This window comes from Lygodium microphyllum, chromosome 10 (assembly GCF_053477565.2).
Source record: "Lygodium microphyllum isolate KBCC chromosome 10, Lygodium_microphyllum_v1.1.10, whole genome shotgun sequence".
Classification (NCBI taxonomy): domain Eukaryota; kingdom Viridiplantae; phylum Streptophyta; class Polypodiopsida; order Schizaeales; family Lygodiaceae; genus Lygodium; species Lygodium microphyllum.
This window is the reverse complement of record NC_141144.1, coordinates 115,035,681-115,053,302: the sequence shown is the minus strand read 5'-3', so window position 1 is coordinate 115,053,302 and position 17,622 is coordinate 115,035,681. Positions and strand designations below refer to the sequence as shown.

Here is a 17,622-nt window from a genome sequence, read left to right as displayed (position 1 = left end):
AAGATTGATTCGTTCCTCCAGTCTCAGTTGGGATATCGGCGGTCCAAGGCCGATCCGCAGCTGTATGTTCACACTTCCGAGGATGGTTGTGTGCTGTTTGTATTATATGTTGATGATTTGATTGTCACAGGTGATGATGCACAGCAGGTCCAGGAGACAAAGTCAGCTTTACATCGGACGTTCGAGATGACGGATTTGGGGCTACTCCATTTCTTTTTAGGCCATGAGATTTATCAGTCTCAGAGGGGGATCTTTCTCTCCCAACAGAGATATGTACAGGAGCTCTTAGTGTCTTTTGAGATGGAAGATTGTCGGGCCCTCTCTACTCCTATGGATCCGAACTGGAAGGCCACTTCCCATTCAGCTTCTCCTTTGGCGGATGTGTCCCACTATCAACAGTTGATAGGGTCTTTGATTTGGCTTCTCAACACCAGGGTTGATCTATGTTTTGTTGTTGGGCTCTTGGCAGGGTTCATGAGTGAACCTAAGACGGTGCATTGGCAGGCTGCTCAGAGGATACTTCGGTATCTCCGGGGGACGTCTGATTTGGGGATTCATTACCCCGCAGGGACAGATGGGTCAGATCTTGTAATTGCAGGTTGGAGCGACTCGGATTGGGCCGGTGACGTGGACCACAGGCGGTCTACAACAGGTTACTGCTTTACTTTGGGTGCAGGTGTTATTTCCTGGAGTAGCAAGAAGCAGCCCACGGTAGCCCTTTCGTCTACTGCGGCGGAGTATCGGGCCGCGTCTTCCACCACATGCGAGGTTGTGTGGCTTCGGAGATTGTTGGAGGAGCTTGGGTGCCCCCAGACTCGTCCTACATTGCTGCGATGTGACAATGAAAGTTGCATTGCCTTGGCAAGATCCTGTTTTTCATGCCCGGACGAAGCACATTGAGATTCAGTACCACTTCATCCGAGAAAAGCTTCTGGATGAGACCATCACTGTGGAGTATTGCAAGACGGAGGACAATCTTGCGGATTTGTTTACGAAGGCGCTTCCTCAGGCTCTACTTCGGCAACATTCCAGATCCCTCAGGCTTCTGCCCTGTCCAGGCTCTGAGAGGGGGTGTCAGAGATCATAGCCTGTCCTGTCTTGGAGGGCAGTCGGACCAGCAGCAGTCGGACTGTACAGTCGGACTGCCATGTGGCAGTCCGACTGCCTACAGCTGATTTATTCCTGGCTGCGCCCTATTTCTGGCGCCCCGCTTCGTGGCTGTTTTCGACTATTTATAGTCGACGTTTCCAGCAGTCTGTCCATTCTTCTCTGTCGCAGATTACAGACCGGTGCCGTGCAGATTTCTGTCTCTGTTCACAGATTTCAGACAGCAGACAGTGCAGACTGCAGCAGACTTCGAGGTGGACAGCAGGTCGCATCGTCGAGGTGGAGACACGCAGTCCAGCGCACTGCGCCCGTGTATATCTTTGTATTTAGCATTCTTTATACAGCAAAGCTTCATTGTACACTGTCTCTTTCTTTCCCTTTTCTCTCTGCGTTCTCTCTCTCTCAGTACTACGCTTCCGCACCGCTGCACTCTGACAATATGTGTATTTGCTATGGCAGTCAGGATAGATGAGTCGTGGGGTACACTAACTCTGATTATGCAGGACATGCAAATAGTAGGAAATCCACTTCTGGTTATGCGTTCACTTATGCTGAAGGGGCTATCTCTTGGATGTCCAAGGCGCAAAAGTGTACGGCCCTTTCTACTACAGAGGCCGAGTATATTGCAGCCACAGAGGCTTGCAAGGAGACTATCTAGTTAGGTCGTTTGATTGCAGACCTTGGTATGACAGATGCTATGCCTACACTGCATTCGGATTCTATGAGTGCCATTCAATTGGCCAAGAATCCGGTCTTCCATGCGAAGACGAAACATATTGAGGTGAGGTATCACTTCATTCACGAGGTCGTTGAGGACAGGTCTATTAACCTTGTCAAGATTCCAACTGAGTAGAATCCTGCAGACTTGCTCACGAAAAGCCTCACTACCAAGCGCTTTGCCTTCTTCAGGAAATTGATGGGCATTGGATGAGATGACCTCTTTTTCCTCATCCTGTTGTACATGTGTACATATTGTACTGTCTCTCTCACTGGGGCAGATTCGCCTTTAAGTGGGAGGTTGTTGGGGGTAAAGGCGCCTCCGCCTAGCCGTCCATATATTACTACACTGATAGTACCCGCCACTACACACTGCAAGTGGTGGGCGCCCATCACTGTCACTTATTATTTATTCTTTTAGTGACAGTTTGAATAAAGGAAGGCCCGGCCACACATTGTGGTTGTTGGAGTTCTCACTTTGAGTTTCACTCTCTCCCTTGCTCTTGCTCTCCATCCGCAATAGCTCTCACCGCCAAGCTTTTTCCTCCTGGGTTCCACTTCCCTTTCAAATGACCCTCCAATCCAAAAGATCGTGAAGCCTCCCTTTCTTGGTTTAGATGTTTGTGACACTAATTGCAATACTCCCACTCTTTCCACCTATATATCTTTAAATTCTAGCGAGGCATGCTCTAGATTGTACTCTCTCCTTTGCTACATATTCCTACTCTTGGCTCATATAGGCAAGAAGGTGTTTAAAACAAGAGAATCCACCACTAGGCTTGAGTGAGATGAAGATGTTGGATCATAAGTCATTCCCTTGATGGTCTATTCTCCCCCAATAAAGAGGAGGCCATCCTTGCTAGCTGAGATTGCCCCAACTAAAATGGACCTTCCAAAGTCCTTGGGCTGACTTCTTGACATAATCTAGAGGTTAGATAATGCCCCAAGACAAGGAATACAACGATGATCCATGGTTATCAAAGGTGATAGACAAATGTACCTTTTAAAACTAACACCTTCACATCCTCTAAAGATGGAGAGATTTGGCTCTGATACCATGTAAGAATACACTAGGTTTTGAATAGAAAACGCTCTGTATAAACCATACATGACTAACAAATAAGCTCAGGAAAGAAAACACAGAAAGTGAGATTCAATGATCAAACTGAGTTTATGAGAGGTATGCATCATAAAGGATGCTCAAGGAGCATAAGGCCTGTAAGCAAACCAGCAAAGAACTCAATGTTGGGTGACAGAGATGATCCCAGTCAATTGCAGCAGCAGGATGGAACAACCCAAATGCAGTTGTTTCAGGCTTGTTAAAGAGGATGCAAGCTTTGAAAGCTGATAATAACAGCCAATTGTGATCCTGGGCAGCAAAATGCAGCGCCAAGCTGTAGCCATGATGTCTCCTGGGGCTGTCAATATGTGGCAGCAGACAATCATGTCCTAGATGTGGTCACAGCAAACAGGTGGCCAATGTTTGGGGCAGCAACATGTGGGTGCAGAGAAGCAAAACACAACAGTAGCAGCAGTCACATGGGAGCAGCAGCAGTTGCCTGATCTCTTTGGCTGTCTTGAGCTGATAGAGGGAGAAAATGCATGCTTCAAGCATGGCAATGATAGCTGAAGGCAGATGGAGATAACATGGCAATGGCACTGGCAATGAAAGTGATGATAATAGGAATGGATGAATGGACTGCCCACGATACCTTTCTATAAATCTTTTTGAGCCAGTTTCCCTACCAAAATTCTCAAATCTTTTCATTTCAATTATTGTCTCAGATTTCTATGGTTCTATGAGAACTGAAGAAATTAGCTAGTAATTATGAGATTAACTTCTGCTGAGATCTGGTAGCTTCAAAAGTTGTGTCCACGTTTGTCGATGGCTTGTCTGACTCCATTTAGCATATCTAGAAGCATAGAAGCCAATCATCTTGGAGCATGGCCTGGAGTTGCCAAGCACTTTTAAGAAGCAGGAACAGCAATGACACCACACGAGGGGCCCTCATAAGCAGTCAAAGAAGTACAAAAAGGAGACTCAAAGCATAAAATACAAAATACAATTTTGTATATATCAGTTTGGATCTTGTAAATAAGATATAGCCCTTATAAGATCGTCTAGATGCTCAGATTGTTCTCTTATTCAAGTGCTCCCTCTTCACCTACTAGCCCTATTTAGTATTGACGATGGCATCTAGCACTACACTATGATTAACTGACTGTGTGATGATTTAACACTAACCAACTGAAACTTCAATAATAAGGAAAGAACCAGGAATGGATTAGTAGAGAGCTGCTTCGCATAGATTTGCGGAGAAAGGCATCCAGTCATTATATGTGCGCCACAATAATTACAATGCAGGCACATCAGGCTATGTGCTGTTCAATACACTTTTCCCAACCCACAGAGGGTAGCCTCAAAAAGTAAGAATGCAGCTATGGCTAGCTGGGTGCTGTCGATACAGAAATGTGTAGGTATTGAGGGTAGGGTTCACAAAATTCCAAGGTTTAGTGTTAAATGAATTGCAAATTTTCCAATAAAAAGTTCCAATTTGAAGAAGAAGTTCAAAATCCTAAATTACACCACACAAGAAGTTTTTGGCATTTTCTCATGTGGGGGAAGGGTCTCTTTTCCCTTGTTTTTCCCTATAGCATTAACCATCATGAGCTTTTACTCAGAAGCCACCGCATAACTAGCTAGCTGCCGTTGGATACAGGGACCTGCTGTCGCCTGAGGGAAAATGGCATTCAGCATTATGAGTAACTAATTGGGGCTGCTGGCAGCTGAGGGAAATGGCATTCAACGTCAGGAGCTTCTGCCCAAGAAACCCCGCATATGTAGGTTAGGTGTGGTTGGGTGGAAAGGGCTGCCGGCCGGCAGTCCCCTGCTGCACCTGCTAGGATTGCAGTTCCTCCCTCTCACAAACCCATGATGATGTCGTAATTCACAACTTGTGGGAATTTGTCAAAAACTTCTTACGTACAACACTAATAGGTTGGCCCGTATTTGCATTTTGATACGAGAATCCCTTCCGATGGTTTAAGATTCTCGTACTTGCTACCGAAAGAAAAACCCTTGAATACAGCTTGAAGGGTTCTGATGGTAACATTGGGAGGGCTCCATGTGATGTTTTTTGTTCCATGCAGACACGAGACCAACCTGAGGAAAGGAAGAAGCGGAGTGCTGCTGCTGCTTGGCAGACACGGGCAGGAGAGAGGCTCCACCTAACGTCGCCATTGACGCAGCGAATGTCGCCATGGCGAGCTTGAGTTGCCACACGCCCGATTTGTGGATAAAGTAGAGCAACGAACTTGACAATGTTCGCGTCTAGTCACGCCTTTAATCAGAAGACGAGGGCGTGTCACAGCTTCGATACATATTATCTTCTATAAGCCCTCTTGACTTAGCATCATGTGAATTCACTTGCTTTGCATTTTTGTGACATCTTCCCATATGACAAAGGATGTGCTCCACATGAAATGATGTATTTTTTAGAGCTACTTGAATTTTTACTTAGATACTAAATGCATGTTTTGTGTGAGTCGAACCTTCATACTTTTATATATTCATTTTAGAAAAAACTTTTCCAAGTCAATGGTTGTTAAATTTTCCATGCAAACAAAGCCCTCCATCCTCTTAACTGTTAATCACTTTTACATGGCACTATAATGGGGAGATTGTAAAGAGGCAATCATTTTATAAGCCCTCTTCATATATCGGTGTGATGTGAGTTTCAATTTTGTAGTAAGTTAGTAATCTATTCCATTAGCTACAAGTCATAGGATCCTTGATGTACAAAATATAAATTGCCATGTATTTGTCAAGATTTAGATAAATCAACACCTCATATATATCAAGAAGTTAGGGTAATTACTAAGGATGATCTTTATGACTATAATATAATAATAATTATAATAATATAAGTGGCTTTTAGTGACTTCACTTATGTCCACACATTGAAGGTCCATTTATGTACTTCTAAGGTAAGTCTATCAAATTGTCAAATAGATGGATCATTGTATAGAGAAATCAAATGCCTCAATTCATGTTTAAAAACATTTTTGCAAAGTTAGCAAGATAATTTATCATCATATAAATTATTTAGGTAAACAAGCCTAAAGATATCAATTAATGCTTTCAAGCATGTAATGCTCTCAACATATATGAGAGAAAACATTTAAGTTGGCTAGATATATTAAACAAGTGTACAGTATTTTTTGGAATACCTTCTATAAAGGTGTGTGGGTGTAGGGTTGTGTCAAAAGTGCACCTCAAAAGATATGTGTCTTGTCATGCAACTACATTAGCAAATAGACATTCAAGTGAACATGTGACCCTAAGAGGGTAAAGAAATGGAGTATCAAAATATTTTGACAATGGTCTCCTTCCCAACCTAGCTTTGAAAATCCAAACTCATTATTAGTCCCCCTCAAAGGTTGAAAGAGAGAGAGAAGAGAAAGAATAGTGTATTAATTTATGAAGGCATTGATTTGCTAGTAGTTGTAGTTTGAGGTTCATCCATGGGGAGAGTTATTACATTTGGCTTGGTAATTCCCTCGGGCAATATTCTTGGAAGTTGCTCATCATTATTAACTAATGCTTCATATGGACTGCATAAGGCATAAACACCATTCTACTATATGATGTATACACTAGCTTACACCACACTTCGTATGCTAATTACCACTCATATGCTAGTCATCACACTTACACTAATAGTATTCTTATAAGGCATGCATACAGTATGGATGTTTCAACTATTGGGTGCCTCTCTACTCCATTTTTTCTAACTGTTTGCTATTCTTACAAGAAAATACTCACAATGGCAAACATGATGCTTGTAATCAATCATGGATTTATCATGGCTACCAACACTTGGGATTCAATTTTACAATATTGGGATTTATCAAGGATGGCAACACTTGGGATTCGCTTTTATAATTTTGCTATGAACTCTCACATCTCCTAAGGTCTTCAATATGCTTTTTTCCTTGCCTTTTCTTAGTAATTCTACATATCTACAAGTGTGTATATCACCTCCTCCTTTGCAACAAGCAATGTACCATAGCTGTTGTGTTTTAAACCATAAGAGGAAACTCCCATAATCAAACCTAGTATAAGCCCATCATTTTGTTACATGAAAGGGAAGTGGAACCTAGGAGGAAGAAGCTTGGCGGTGAGAGCTATGCCGAATAGAGAGCAAGAGCCAAGAGAGAGAGAGAGAGAGAGAGAGAGAGAGAGAGAGAGAGAGAGAGAGACTCAAAAATGGGAACTCCAACAACCACAATGTGTGGTCAGGCCTTCCTTTATTCAAACTACCACTAAAAGAATAAAGAATAAGTGGCTATGACAGGCACCCGCTACCTACAGTGTGTAGTGGCGGGTACTGTCAGTGTAGTAATACATGGGCGGCTAGGCGGAGGCGCCTTTACCCCCAACAACCTCCCACTTAAATGTGAATCTCCCCCAATGGGAGAGAAAAAAGAAAAGACAGTACAACATGTAAACATGTACAACAGGATGAGGAAAAATGGCATCATCTCATCCAATGCCCATCAATCTCCTGAGGAAGGCAAAGCACTCGGTAGTGAGGCTCTTCATGAGCAAGTCTGTAGGATTCTGCTCAGTCGGAATCTTGACAAGGTCAACAGACCTGTCCTCAATGACCTCACGAATGAAGTGATACCTCACCTCAATATGTTTCGTCTTCGCATGGAAGACCGAATTCTTGGCCAACTCAATGGCACTCATCGAATCCAAATACAGTGTAGGTATAGCATCTGTCATACCAAGGTCAGCAATCAAACAACCTAACAAGATAGCCTCCTTGCAAGCCTCTGTGACTACAATATACTCGGCCTCTGTAGTAGAAAGAGCCGTACACTTTTGTGCCTTGGACATCCAAGTGATAGCCCCTCTAGCATAAGTGAATACATTGCCATAAGTGGATTTTCTACTATTTGCATGTCCTGCATAATCAAAGTTAGTGTACCCCATGACTCCTGTATCCTGGCTACCATAACAAAGACACATATCTGTTGTGCCCTTCAGGCACCTCATGATACCCTTCACGGCATCCCAACGTTTCTTGCCAGGTATAGCCATATAAGGTGCCACAACCCCACGACTGCAAAAGCTATATCTGGACAGGTGGCTATCATGGCATACATAAGACTGCCCATGGCTGATGCATAGGGAGTCTTGGACATCTCAGCCCTCTGCTCATCTGTTCGCGAACAATCGACCTATGAAACCTTCACATGAGAAGGTAATGGACAACCAATAGGCTTAACATCCTGCATGCGAAAGCGCTCAAGGACTTTATGAATGTACTCCCTCTGTGGTGACAGATAGAGGAGTCCCTGACATCTATCGCGTGTAATGTGCATACCAAGTATATGAGAGACATGTCCCAAATCTTTCATCTCAAAGCTTTTCTTAAGCTGACCCTTAAGAGCATCTAGCTCCTCATGAGATGTCCCTGCCAAAAGCATGCCATCCACATAGAGTACCAAAATCAATAAAGAATTGTCACGAGCTTTCTTCGTGAACAAGCACAGATCCATCGCACTACAGCGGTAGCCCTATGACTACATGAAGGCATTAAACTTATGGTACCATTCCCTAGGTGCCTATTTCAAGCCATATAGACTCTTCTTTAGCTTGCACACTAAGTGTTCCCTGCCAGGGTCTGTAAAGCCCTTAGGCTGCTCCATGTAAATCTCATCATACAAGTCCCCATGTAAAAAAGCTGTCTTGACATCCATCTAGTATAAGTCCAGGCCAAGCTGTGCAACCAAGGCCAAGACTAAGTATAGGGTGTTCATCTTGACCACAGGAGAAAAGACTTCATCGAAGTCAACACCATGCTCCTACTTAAAACCCTTAGCAACCAATCCAGTCTTGTATACCGGCTTGGGTTGTCCAGGAGTACTTTCCAGCTTGTACACCCACTTGCATGGCAAAGCCTTCTTACCCTTAGGCAAGGAAACCAAATCCCAAGTCTGATTCTTATGCAATGAGTCAAGCTCAAACTGTATAGAGTGACAATCACCCCTCTGCATAGCTTCATCATAAGTGAGAGGCTTTCCTGCATCTGTAACCAGTACATAATCCATAGAGGGGGCAAAATGGTAAGGAGGTCGTCTATCTCTAATAGAACGCCTCAACTCAGGCTTTGATGCCTGACCGACATCCTGTCTGATATCAGCATGTCTAACATCTGGGCCATGAGCATCAAGTGACGATGCACGATGTCTAGATGGTCGTGGAGCAAGCTGAACGGGATCAAGTAGCTCCTCCTGAAAGATAACTCTGCGTACCTCAACCACTTTCTCAGGCTACATATGCATTTTGTCCTCATGAAAGATGACATCATGGCTGCGGATCACTTTTCACGCTTGGAGATCCCATTGACGGTAACCCATCTCTCTTGCATCTCCATAGCCAATGAAAATGCATTTGACACTTTTAGGATCCAGCTTATTGCATTTGTCCTTGGGCACATGGCGGAATGCCTCACATTCAAAGACATGCAAATGATCATAAAAGGGGGGCTTGCCTGCCCATACCTCCTCTGCAACCTGAAAGTCAATGCCACTGCTAGGCGACCTATTAATGAGATGCACTCCAGTAGTAACTGCCTTACCCAAAAAGTGCTGTGGTAAGCCAGCCTAGCTAAGCATTCTACGGACCCTTTCCTAAATGGTCTTATTCATGTGTTCAGCCATACCATTCTAGGGAGAGGTGTAAGGGTTGGTCAACTAACGCTTAATACCCCGCTCATCACAAAACTGCTCAAAAGCACATGATACATACTCACCCCCATTAGGCATTTTAGCCTTTTCCTAGACTGGTTCTCTACCAATGCAAGCCAACACTGAAATGTGTCTAAGACATCAGATTTCCTCTTTATGGGATAAGCCCAAACCTTACGTGAGTAATCATCTATGAAAGTAACAAAGTACTTTGCCCTACCAAGTGACTGACAGGGCATGGGCCCACATACATCTGAGTGCACAAGAGCCAAGGGCTCACGCATGTGTTTCTTACCATACTTTTTATGCGTATTTCTAGTATGTCTGCCATACAAACAATGATAACAAGAATCAAAATGCGAAGAGTCAAAAGGTGGAAGATACTGCAAAGCACGGAGCATTTTCATTCCGTTAAGGGACATATGCCCCAAACGAGCATGCCAAAGGGATACATGAGGAATAGAATCCGCTGACAAAACATGATCCAATGTAGCTCCAAATACAAGTAAGGGATAGAGGTTGCTAGACTTGGCACCTGCTACAAGCACAAGCCTGCCACGAGTAATCTTCCATGCAAAGTCTCCAAAAGACACAAAATACACTGCATCATCAAGCTTTCTAGCTGACATAAGGCTATGAGTCAATGAAGGTACATGGCGTACATCATTCAAAATAAAAGAACTGCCATAAGGAAACTACAGCCTAACATCTCCAATGCCCACAATGTCAAGAGACCAGTCATCACCAAGACGCACAGAACCACAGATGGTAGGATATGTATGAAACCAATCTCTACAGGGTGTCACATGAAAGGATGCACCTGAATCCAAGAGCCAACACTGCGCATACATAGAATGTATCTCAAAATCTTGTAAGGCATTGCATGAAGAAGCTGCAAGAATGTAATCGTTGTTTGAATCAGTGGCATGCATGACATTAACCTCTTCTATCTTCACACTAGACTTTGCAGGTACAATACTGCACTCAGAAGACTTTTCCTGCACTTTTTTTTTTCCCTTTTCATTGAGCTTATTGACGCGCATTTTATGGCACTGCGGCCTAATATGTCCTACTTTCCCACAATAATGACAGGTAAGATCAAACTTTCCTGCACGGGACTTACTGCGACCACGTGACTTGGACCTGGACTTCTGAGAGTCACTGCCCTTATGATCATTATTATGCCTACCACGTCTGCCACCTCTAATGGTCAATGCATGTGAAGAGCGAGAAGCATCATTGTTTCTCTTGTTGATTTCTTCAGTCAATTAAGCACTCTCAACGTCTTTGATTTTCAGCCCATCAAGCTTGTTCATGCATATGGCAGTATGAAAGACATCCCATGATTCAGGCAAGGTGCCAAGCAAAAACAATGGGTGCAAGTTGTCTTTGATTTCAATACCTTGTGACAAGAAACTCTTCATGATAGCATGAAACTAACTAAAATGAGATCAAAGGGAGGTCTCCTCCTTCATGCGAAGGTCCATTAACTGCTTCAGCCAATACATCTGTGACGCAAGACTCTGCTATACATAGAGCTCTTGAATCTTCTCCCATAAATCCCATGCACTCTAATTTTCATCTTCAACAACATTATGATGGACCTCTTCTGAGAGTGACAAGATAATGGTAGACTTGCATAGCTCATCAACTTCCATCCAATCATCATCATCTATATCCTTGGGTTTAACACCCTTGAAATGCAAGGGTTTAATATACAATTTCTGCACAAAAACCTGCCATATTTGGGACTTCCAATACCCATAGTTGGTACCATCCAACTTGGCAATGTTAAAGAGAGTTGTATCTTTCAGATGACCAGCCATGTTGTCCCAAATCAATGCAAAAAAGCAAAATTGCAGGTTGCTATATATTAGTAGAAAATGCACTAAAAACACTGGTAAAATTGGTTGAAAGAGTGGATATCACCAAGAGAAGTACATGTCCACCAAATATGACAAAGATAACATCAAATAGTAAGCATTACCCTCATAGAAGTGCTCGAAATCTGCAGATTTCAGCTTGCTGGAATAAACGACAGCAGTATGTAAAACTATCCCAAAGTGAAGCAATCACTAATACATATGTCACTGCAACTGCCAGGTAGCAAGATACATCCAATAGTGAGTGTCTAGGGGCAAGAAGGTACCAAGAACTGTCAAAACCAATCACATGTCAGGCAAGAGACATCTCATAGGTCTAGAAGTCATGCATGTAATGGGTCTTAGGGTAAGAGAAGAGACCAAGCACAAGCGCAACTGATAGAGCAAGAAGCTCAATATATAACCATCCAAGATGCATACAAAACTAACAAACCTGTGATAGAGATAGGTGCCTGCCCCAATAGGCATATCAAATCAACCCACTACAAACTAATTGCAGACATAAAGCTCTCAAGAGAGCATATGCATGTAACTATCCCACAAGCTCAAGCTCAAGTGTAAATAAGACTTTGTGTACATCCGAATATACCAAGAGGCTCCCACAGGAAGTAAAGTCAGATGCAAAGAGAGCAAGCGATGCTCGAATACATCGAATACATAGCATCAAACATGCCAAAACCGAGTAGGGTGCATCTGGAGCATAAATCCCAAGCTATCTCAGACCCATAAAGCATAAGCATGAAAGCATTCAAAGAGCATGTAAGTGACAACCAAATGTAATGCCCATTAGATCCAAAATTCTCAAATACATCTGAAGATGAAGCTCCAAGTAAGTATCAAGCATGGGCAAACCAAGTGCATCCATATTTGACCAAAGCATAAATGCAAGAAGCATAAATGTCAAGCAATGACAATAGGCATAGACTGGTCCAAAGCAGTGACAATAGGCATAGACTGGTCCAAAGCATGCTAACTGAAGCCAAATGCCAGTGAAGAATGACCAAGTCGGGGCCTAATCCAATCTCAAAAAGCATTTCAGAACCAATAAGAAGCATTTGACAATCTCCAAATACATCAGTATGATCATTCAATCCTCCAGTAAGCACCCCGTATCCATGAACCAATGCATACACCAAGTATATGAGCTTCAGCCCACTATATTATATCAGCATATTTACTGTTAAATGAAGGTCAAATGGTGCCCAAATTTGCTCCAAATCAGTCCCAAAGCATAGACATAGCATCCCATAACATTCGGGCATCACCGAGCATCATAGGCATCAAACGGGCAATGCCAAGAAGCATCAAACAGTAAATGTCAAGTGCTGCCCTGTTTTGACAGTCTTGGGACTGTGTATACAGCAAGGGCTAAAGGGAGAAGCACTTGAATCAATCATCGAGAGCCAAGCACTAATGCCATGGAGTCCAACAACGATCGGGAAGGTTGCTAAGAGTGTTGGGAAGCTGAGGAAGAGCAGAGAAATGCCAGGAGCATGTCAGCCCAGCCCTCTAAAAATGCACCAAAATTTTAGCTGGTTGTTCTTGGGGGCTAGGGGGTCTTCAACAGTCCTCGCGGGCACTTAGCAGTGTCGAGGGGGCTCCAATGCAGCCCGAGAAGAAGCCGATGAAGGCTCGAAAGCTTGGGAAGGAGGTGGGAGATCAAAACATACCTGTAAATGAAGCTGCCATGGCTGCCATTGAAGCTCGGGTTGAAGCTCTTCAAATCCAGGCTGAAGAGAACACCGGGCAAGCTCCAATGCCTTTGCTCTGATACCAATTGAAAGGGAAGTGGAACCCAGGAGGAAGAAGCTTGGCGGTGAGAGTTATGGCGGATGGAGAGCAAGAGCCAAGAGAGAGAGAGACTAAAAAATGGGAACTCCAACAACCACTATGTGTAGCTGGGCCTTCCTTCAAACTGTCACTAAAAGAATAAAGAATAAGTGACTGTGACGAGCGCCCGCCACCTGTAGTGTGCAGTGGTGGTTACTATCAGTGTAGTAATACACGGGCGGCTAGGCGAAGGCGCCTTTACCCCCAACATTACAAACAAGGCTCTATGGTTGTGGGATGGCAATATACATTATCCATTCAACACAAACTTGGTTTATGGTCAGATATGATGATAGGAATTGCAACCAGGTTGTGCCCGTGACACATGGAACACATTTTTGCATGCATTGATCCTTACTAATCATCTACCTAACCGGTTTTGCATGTACCTAACACAACCCTTTCATATATTGTTGTATATTATGCTCATATAATAGCTCCTTGTATCCTATGGTTTGGTTTTTGTAACCTAGCTTGTCTATAATCAATTTCATTGAAATATTTTTGCTCAGCATTATGCAAAGTAATATCACAAATATGATCACCTTGATTAATGGGATGTATCTTATGATCTATTTTGTTGATTGTGTTTTCTATATATTGCTACCGCTTTTGGTTTTCACACATACACACGCATGCACATACACATACTTTTTATTGCTTGACCTAATGAGGAGTTGCCACATTTGAGATAGACTAACACACACATAAAGCATAGACTTAAAGCCTTACCTTACGCATCCTCCTACACTTCCTCTTTCTCTTTTTTTTTCTCTCTCAAGTGTCTACATATACAAACATACAAAGAATAGGCTACTTAACCAAATTTCTTGAGTAAACTTTCCTCCTCTCTATCTCTCCTACATTCTACACACACATACATGTGTATAGATGCTATTATACACACATATGTATATACTTTGAAACACATTATTTAGGGAGATTAAGTTGAAGGCCTTAATCATAAGGATTCAGAGAGAAAAGTTATATAGATTACAGATAAGAAATTTAAAGAAGAAAGAAGAGAAAATATATTTGAGATACCAGAATCACCCCAAATCAACTATATTAAAGTCTTTGAATTAGATATTAGTCAACAAAGAGAAACCCTTATGTGCATATTGTATTTCAAACAATAGCTCAAACTCTATCTACTGGGATGATAGCCTAATCTGAGTCAATGACTCATATAAAGAAACATCAAAACATCTACTATACATAAGATCCAATTCCAGATATAGAGTTCATAAAGTAAGGTACAACCCAAAACTCCCTTGGCATATGTCAAATCTATCAATCACGAATGATTTCAATTGATGATGTGTATAAGAAACAAATAAAACCCTATGTTTGCTTCGCCTTTCCAAAGCCACTTTATTCTCTCTTCAAGTCTCCTACTCCAGGTCACAAACAAATGATTTATCTCGATTTCCAACATGACTTAGTACTTAGCCCTCTTCAGGACAAGCCAAACACTCCTCATAAAGCCATGTGCATTGTATCTTGCATGCATATCACTGAGTTCTTTGAGAAGTGGCTCTTCTTATGATTTCAACTCTTGGACATCTAGTCATCTGATATCCACCCCCTCTAAATCTACATGTCCTCCAACATGTGCCACACTACTCAATCTTGATGTCAATGCTTTTCACCCACCATATTTAGTCACTCCTTGCTCTTAACAACTTGTTACTTAGGACAACATTGTATAAATCCACTCATAAGTTTCCAATCGTAACTCAGATCATTGAGCTTTTCTAATGAAAACTGCTACCACAATTCCAAACTATAACTTCCTTAAAGATACTGAAGTCAAATTTTGTAAGTTGCTGGCCCAAAAAACTCTATACAACCTACTATCCTATTTTCTTGCATGTAATCTACTACAAACATCGACCTTCCAATGCATGTATCTTCCACCTACTTACTAGGTTGGCTTACAAACTTGGTAGGGATCTTCCTTGATTATGAAAGTATACTTTAGATATGTTGCACATCATCAAAGGCTCCCCAATCAACATAAGATTTTAGATAATTAAAGCTGTCCAGAACTACGAACTGCAACAATCTACTTTGCAACTTATATGTACCCTACTTATAGCACTCTTACAATAGCCACTCTAAACTTGCTCCTCCTCTAGCATTTGCTAAAACCCTTAGTCTTTAGTAGGTTCAAAGTCCTCTACATCATCCACAAAGTCATCCTCTTCATTATCTTGTGTCGTACCGATCTCCAAGTCTTCTTCCTCATCAACATTAAACTCTCTTCTTTTTAACAATTCAATTTGCTTCCTTGCAATAAGTGTCCTCAACTTTGTACCATCTAACTCACATAAAAAATACTTGGTGTTATCATGAACATGTTTCACTACATATAGACCAAACCATCTCCTAGACACATTCCTGATAGTGCTATGTTGATTGTCTAGGTTGGTATTATAAACAAGCACCCAATCTTCCTCTTGTATAGCCCTTGGTTTGAGTTTGTGCTTTTTATCAAACCTTTCTTTATTGCAAAGCCTTATTGCTATTAATCTTTCAACTGCTATCTCTATTCATTTGGTCTTCTCTCTAATTGATGAACTTAAAGAGCAAGCAGCTCTTTCCTAGACAACCCATCTTCTCAAGGAAAAACACTCCAAGTAGTAGCCACCACCTCTTCAACTAGCATAATCACTTTTTTCCCATACATTAATTTAGTTGGCATGTACCCTATTGTCCACTATGTGTAGTAGAATCGACCCATAATGTGTATGAACATGGCCATTCTTTTACTCTACCTCTATATACATTTTCTAATGCCTTGATGATGGGAACATTGTAGGGTCAATATCTAGATAAGAAATGCATATTGATCATGCACCCTCTCAAATCAAGTTTTCTCATGGTCTCTCACCCTATAAAGCTCTCTTACCATCTAATCTTGCTCACTCAACTAGTTGCAAATTGCTACCCACTGCTTGCCAAGCAAGAAAAATAGCACAAGAGAATAGTTAGGTCAAAGGAATTCATTGTGTTGTAGTCTAGATGTTCGTTGTATGAGCTGTGAAGTTTTGATGACTTTGCCAATGTCCACACTCACGAGCTCCACACTTCTCAATCCTCCATCCTTCTTGTGCAAGAAGCCAATCCCCTTTGCTTGTTTGTCCAAGTTAAAATTAGTCCTCCCCCCCCCTCTCTCTCTCTGAAGCCCCCTCAAGTCCTCAGCCTCTTCTGTAACAACTCTATCCCTCTACCTCTCAAATTCGAAAGGAATCCCAAGAAGGTGAGGAGAAAAGATGGAGGAGTAGGCAACATGAAGCCAAGAACTAGCTCATAAGCCCTCCCAAGAACCCCCTCTTCCTACTTCACAAAAAGCTTGCATGCACGTATTGACTCAGAGATAGAGAACCAAAATAATGGTAGAAACAAATATAACCTCAAGTTGCATTAGTCATGGAATGCTTTTACAATAACGTCTTTCACCTTATTTATAAAGTCTTATTTTTTTTGGACCTTGGGTAGGGCCTAATTTTCTTTCAGTGCCCACCGCCCGTTCTCTTGAGACCTACCTTTAGGATCATGTGACCCGTTAGTAGACTATTTATTTTTTGAAAGAGATTGACTCACACACACGGGTCATTAATTATGCATTGATTTTACAATTTGCGTGGGAGTGAGCATGGCACTCCAAAAATAATAATATTACAAAATTTGCCCTTAGGTGGCATGACATTTAATGTTGGCACTTCTTACATCATAAGATCCTTGTCTTTTAATTTCACCTTGCACTTTCTTTAAATCTTTTACCTACTCCACTTTTTTCCACTTTTTCTTACTTGGTCATTTTTTCTCACTTGCTCTACTTTCACTCCATTTTGCCAAACCAATTAACATAATCCCCCTCATTATTGATGTGCCAGTCCCATGGCATTGGTCAAAGTGCATGGAACCTATGTGGAATGATGGATGGGCGGGTAAGAGGTCATGTGATGATGAAGGGAGGAAGGTTGTTGATGGGTCTTCGTTGCTCCTCAAGTACCTACAAGGGACATGTGGTTGGTGAATGGTGCAATTGGGAAATGGGTCTGCACAAGAGAAGCCAAGGCTTTCTAGGTCCGTCCCACACTTAAGGACCCAATTAGTGAGAGATGAGGTGTGCTATGAAGTGATGTTTAGGGAGACATGTCTACCAATTCCTTGGGGTTTTCTCCCCTTCCTACCATGACGGTGCTGCACTCATTGTCAGGGTCGTAAGTCCTAAGAAACTCCACACACTTTGTGTGGTCAGGTTTTTGTGTAAATTTTTCGAGGTACTTGGTGAAGTTGCATTGTTCGATGACTC

At 42.2% G+C, this 17,622-nt stretch overlaps 1 protein-coding gene across 5 annotated transcripts in view; it reads right to left on the bottom strand.

Moving 5' to 3' along the window:
* Positions 1 to 5,206, bottom strand: part of LOC148030464 (uncharacterized) — a 62,506-nt gene extending 57,300 nt beyond the window's left edge. The window contains exon 1 of one of the 5 annotated variants that reach the window (XM_087686790.1): positions 4,988 to 5,206. In XM_087686790.1, coding sequence (XP_087542916.1) covers positions 4,988 to 5,086 — 99 coding nt within the window. In that variant the 5' untranslated portion in view covers positions 5,087 to 5,206. The remainder of the gene's footprint in view (positions 1 to 4,987) is intronic. The other 4 variants (XM_087686792.1, XM_087686791.1, XM_087686788.1 and 1 more) reach the window with 4 other exon arrangements.
* Positions 5,207 to 17,622: the final 12,416 nt, after the last annotated feature.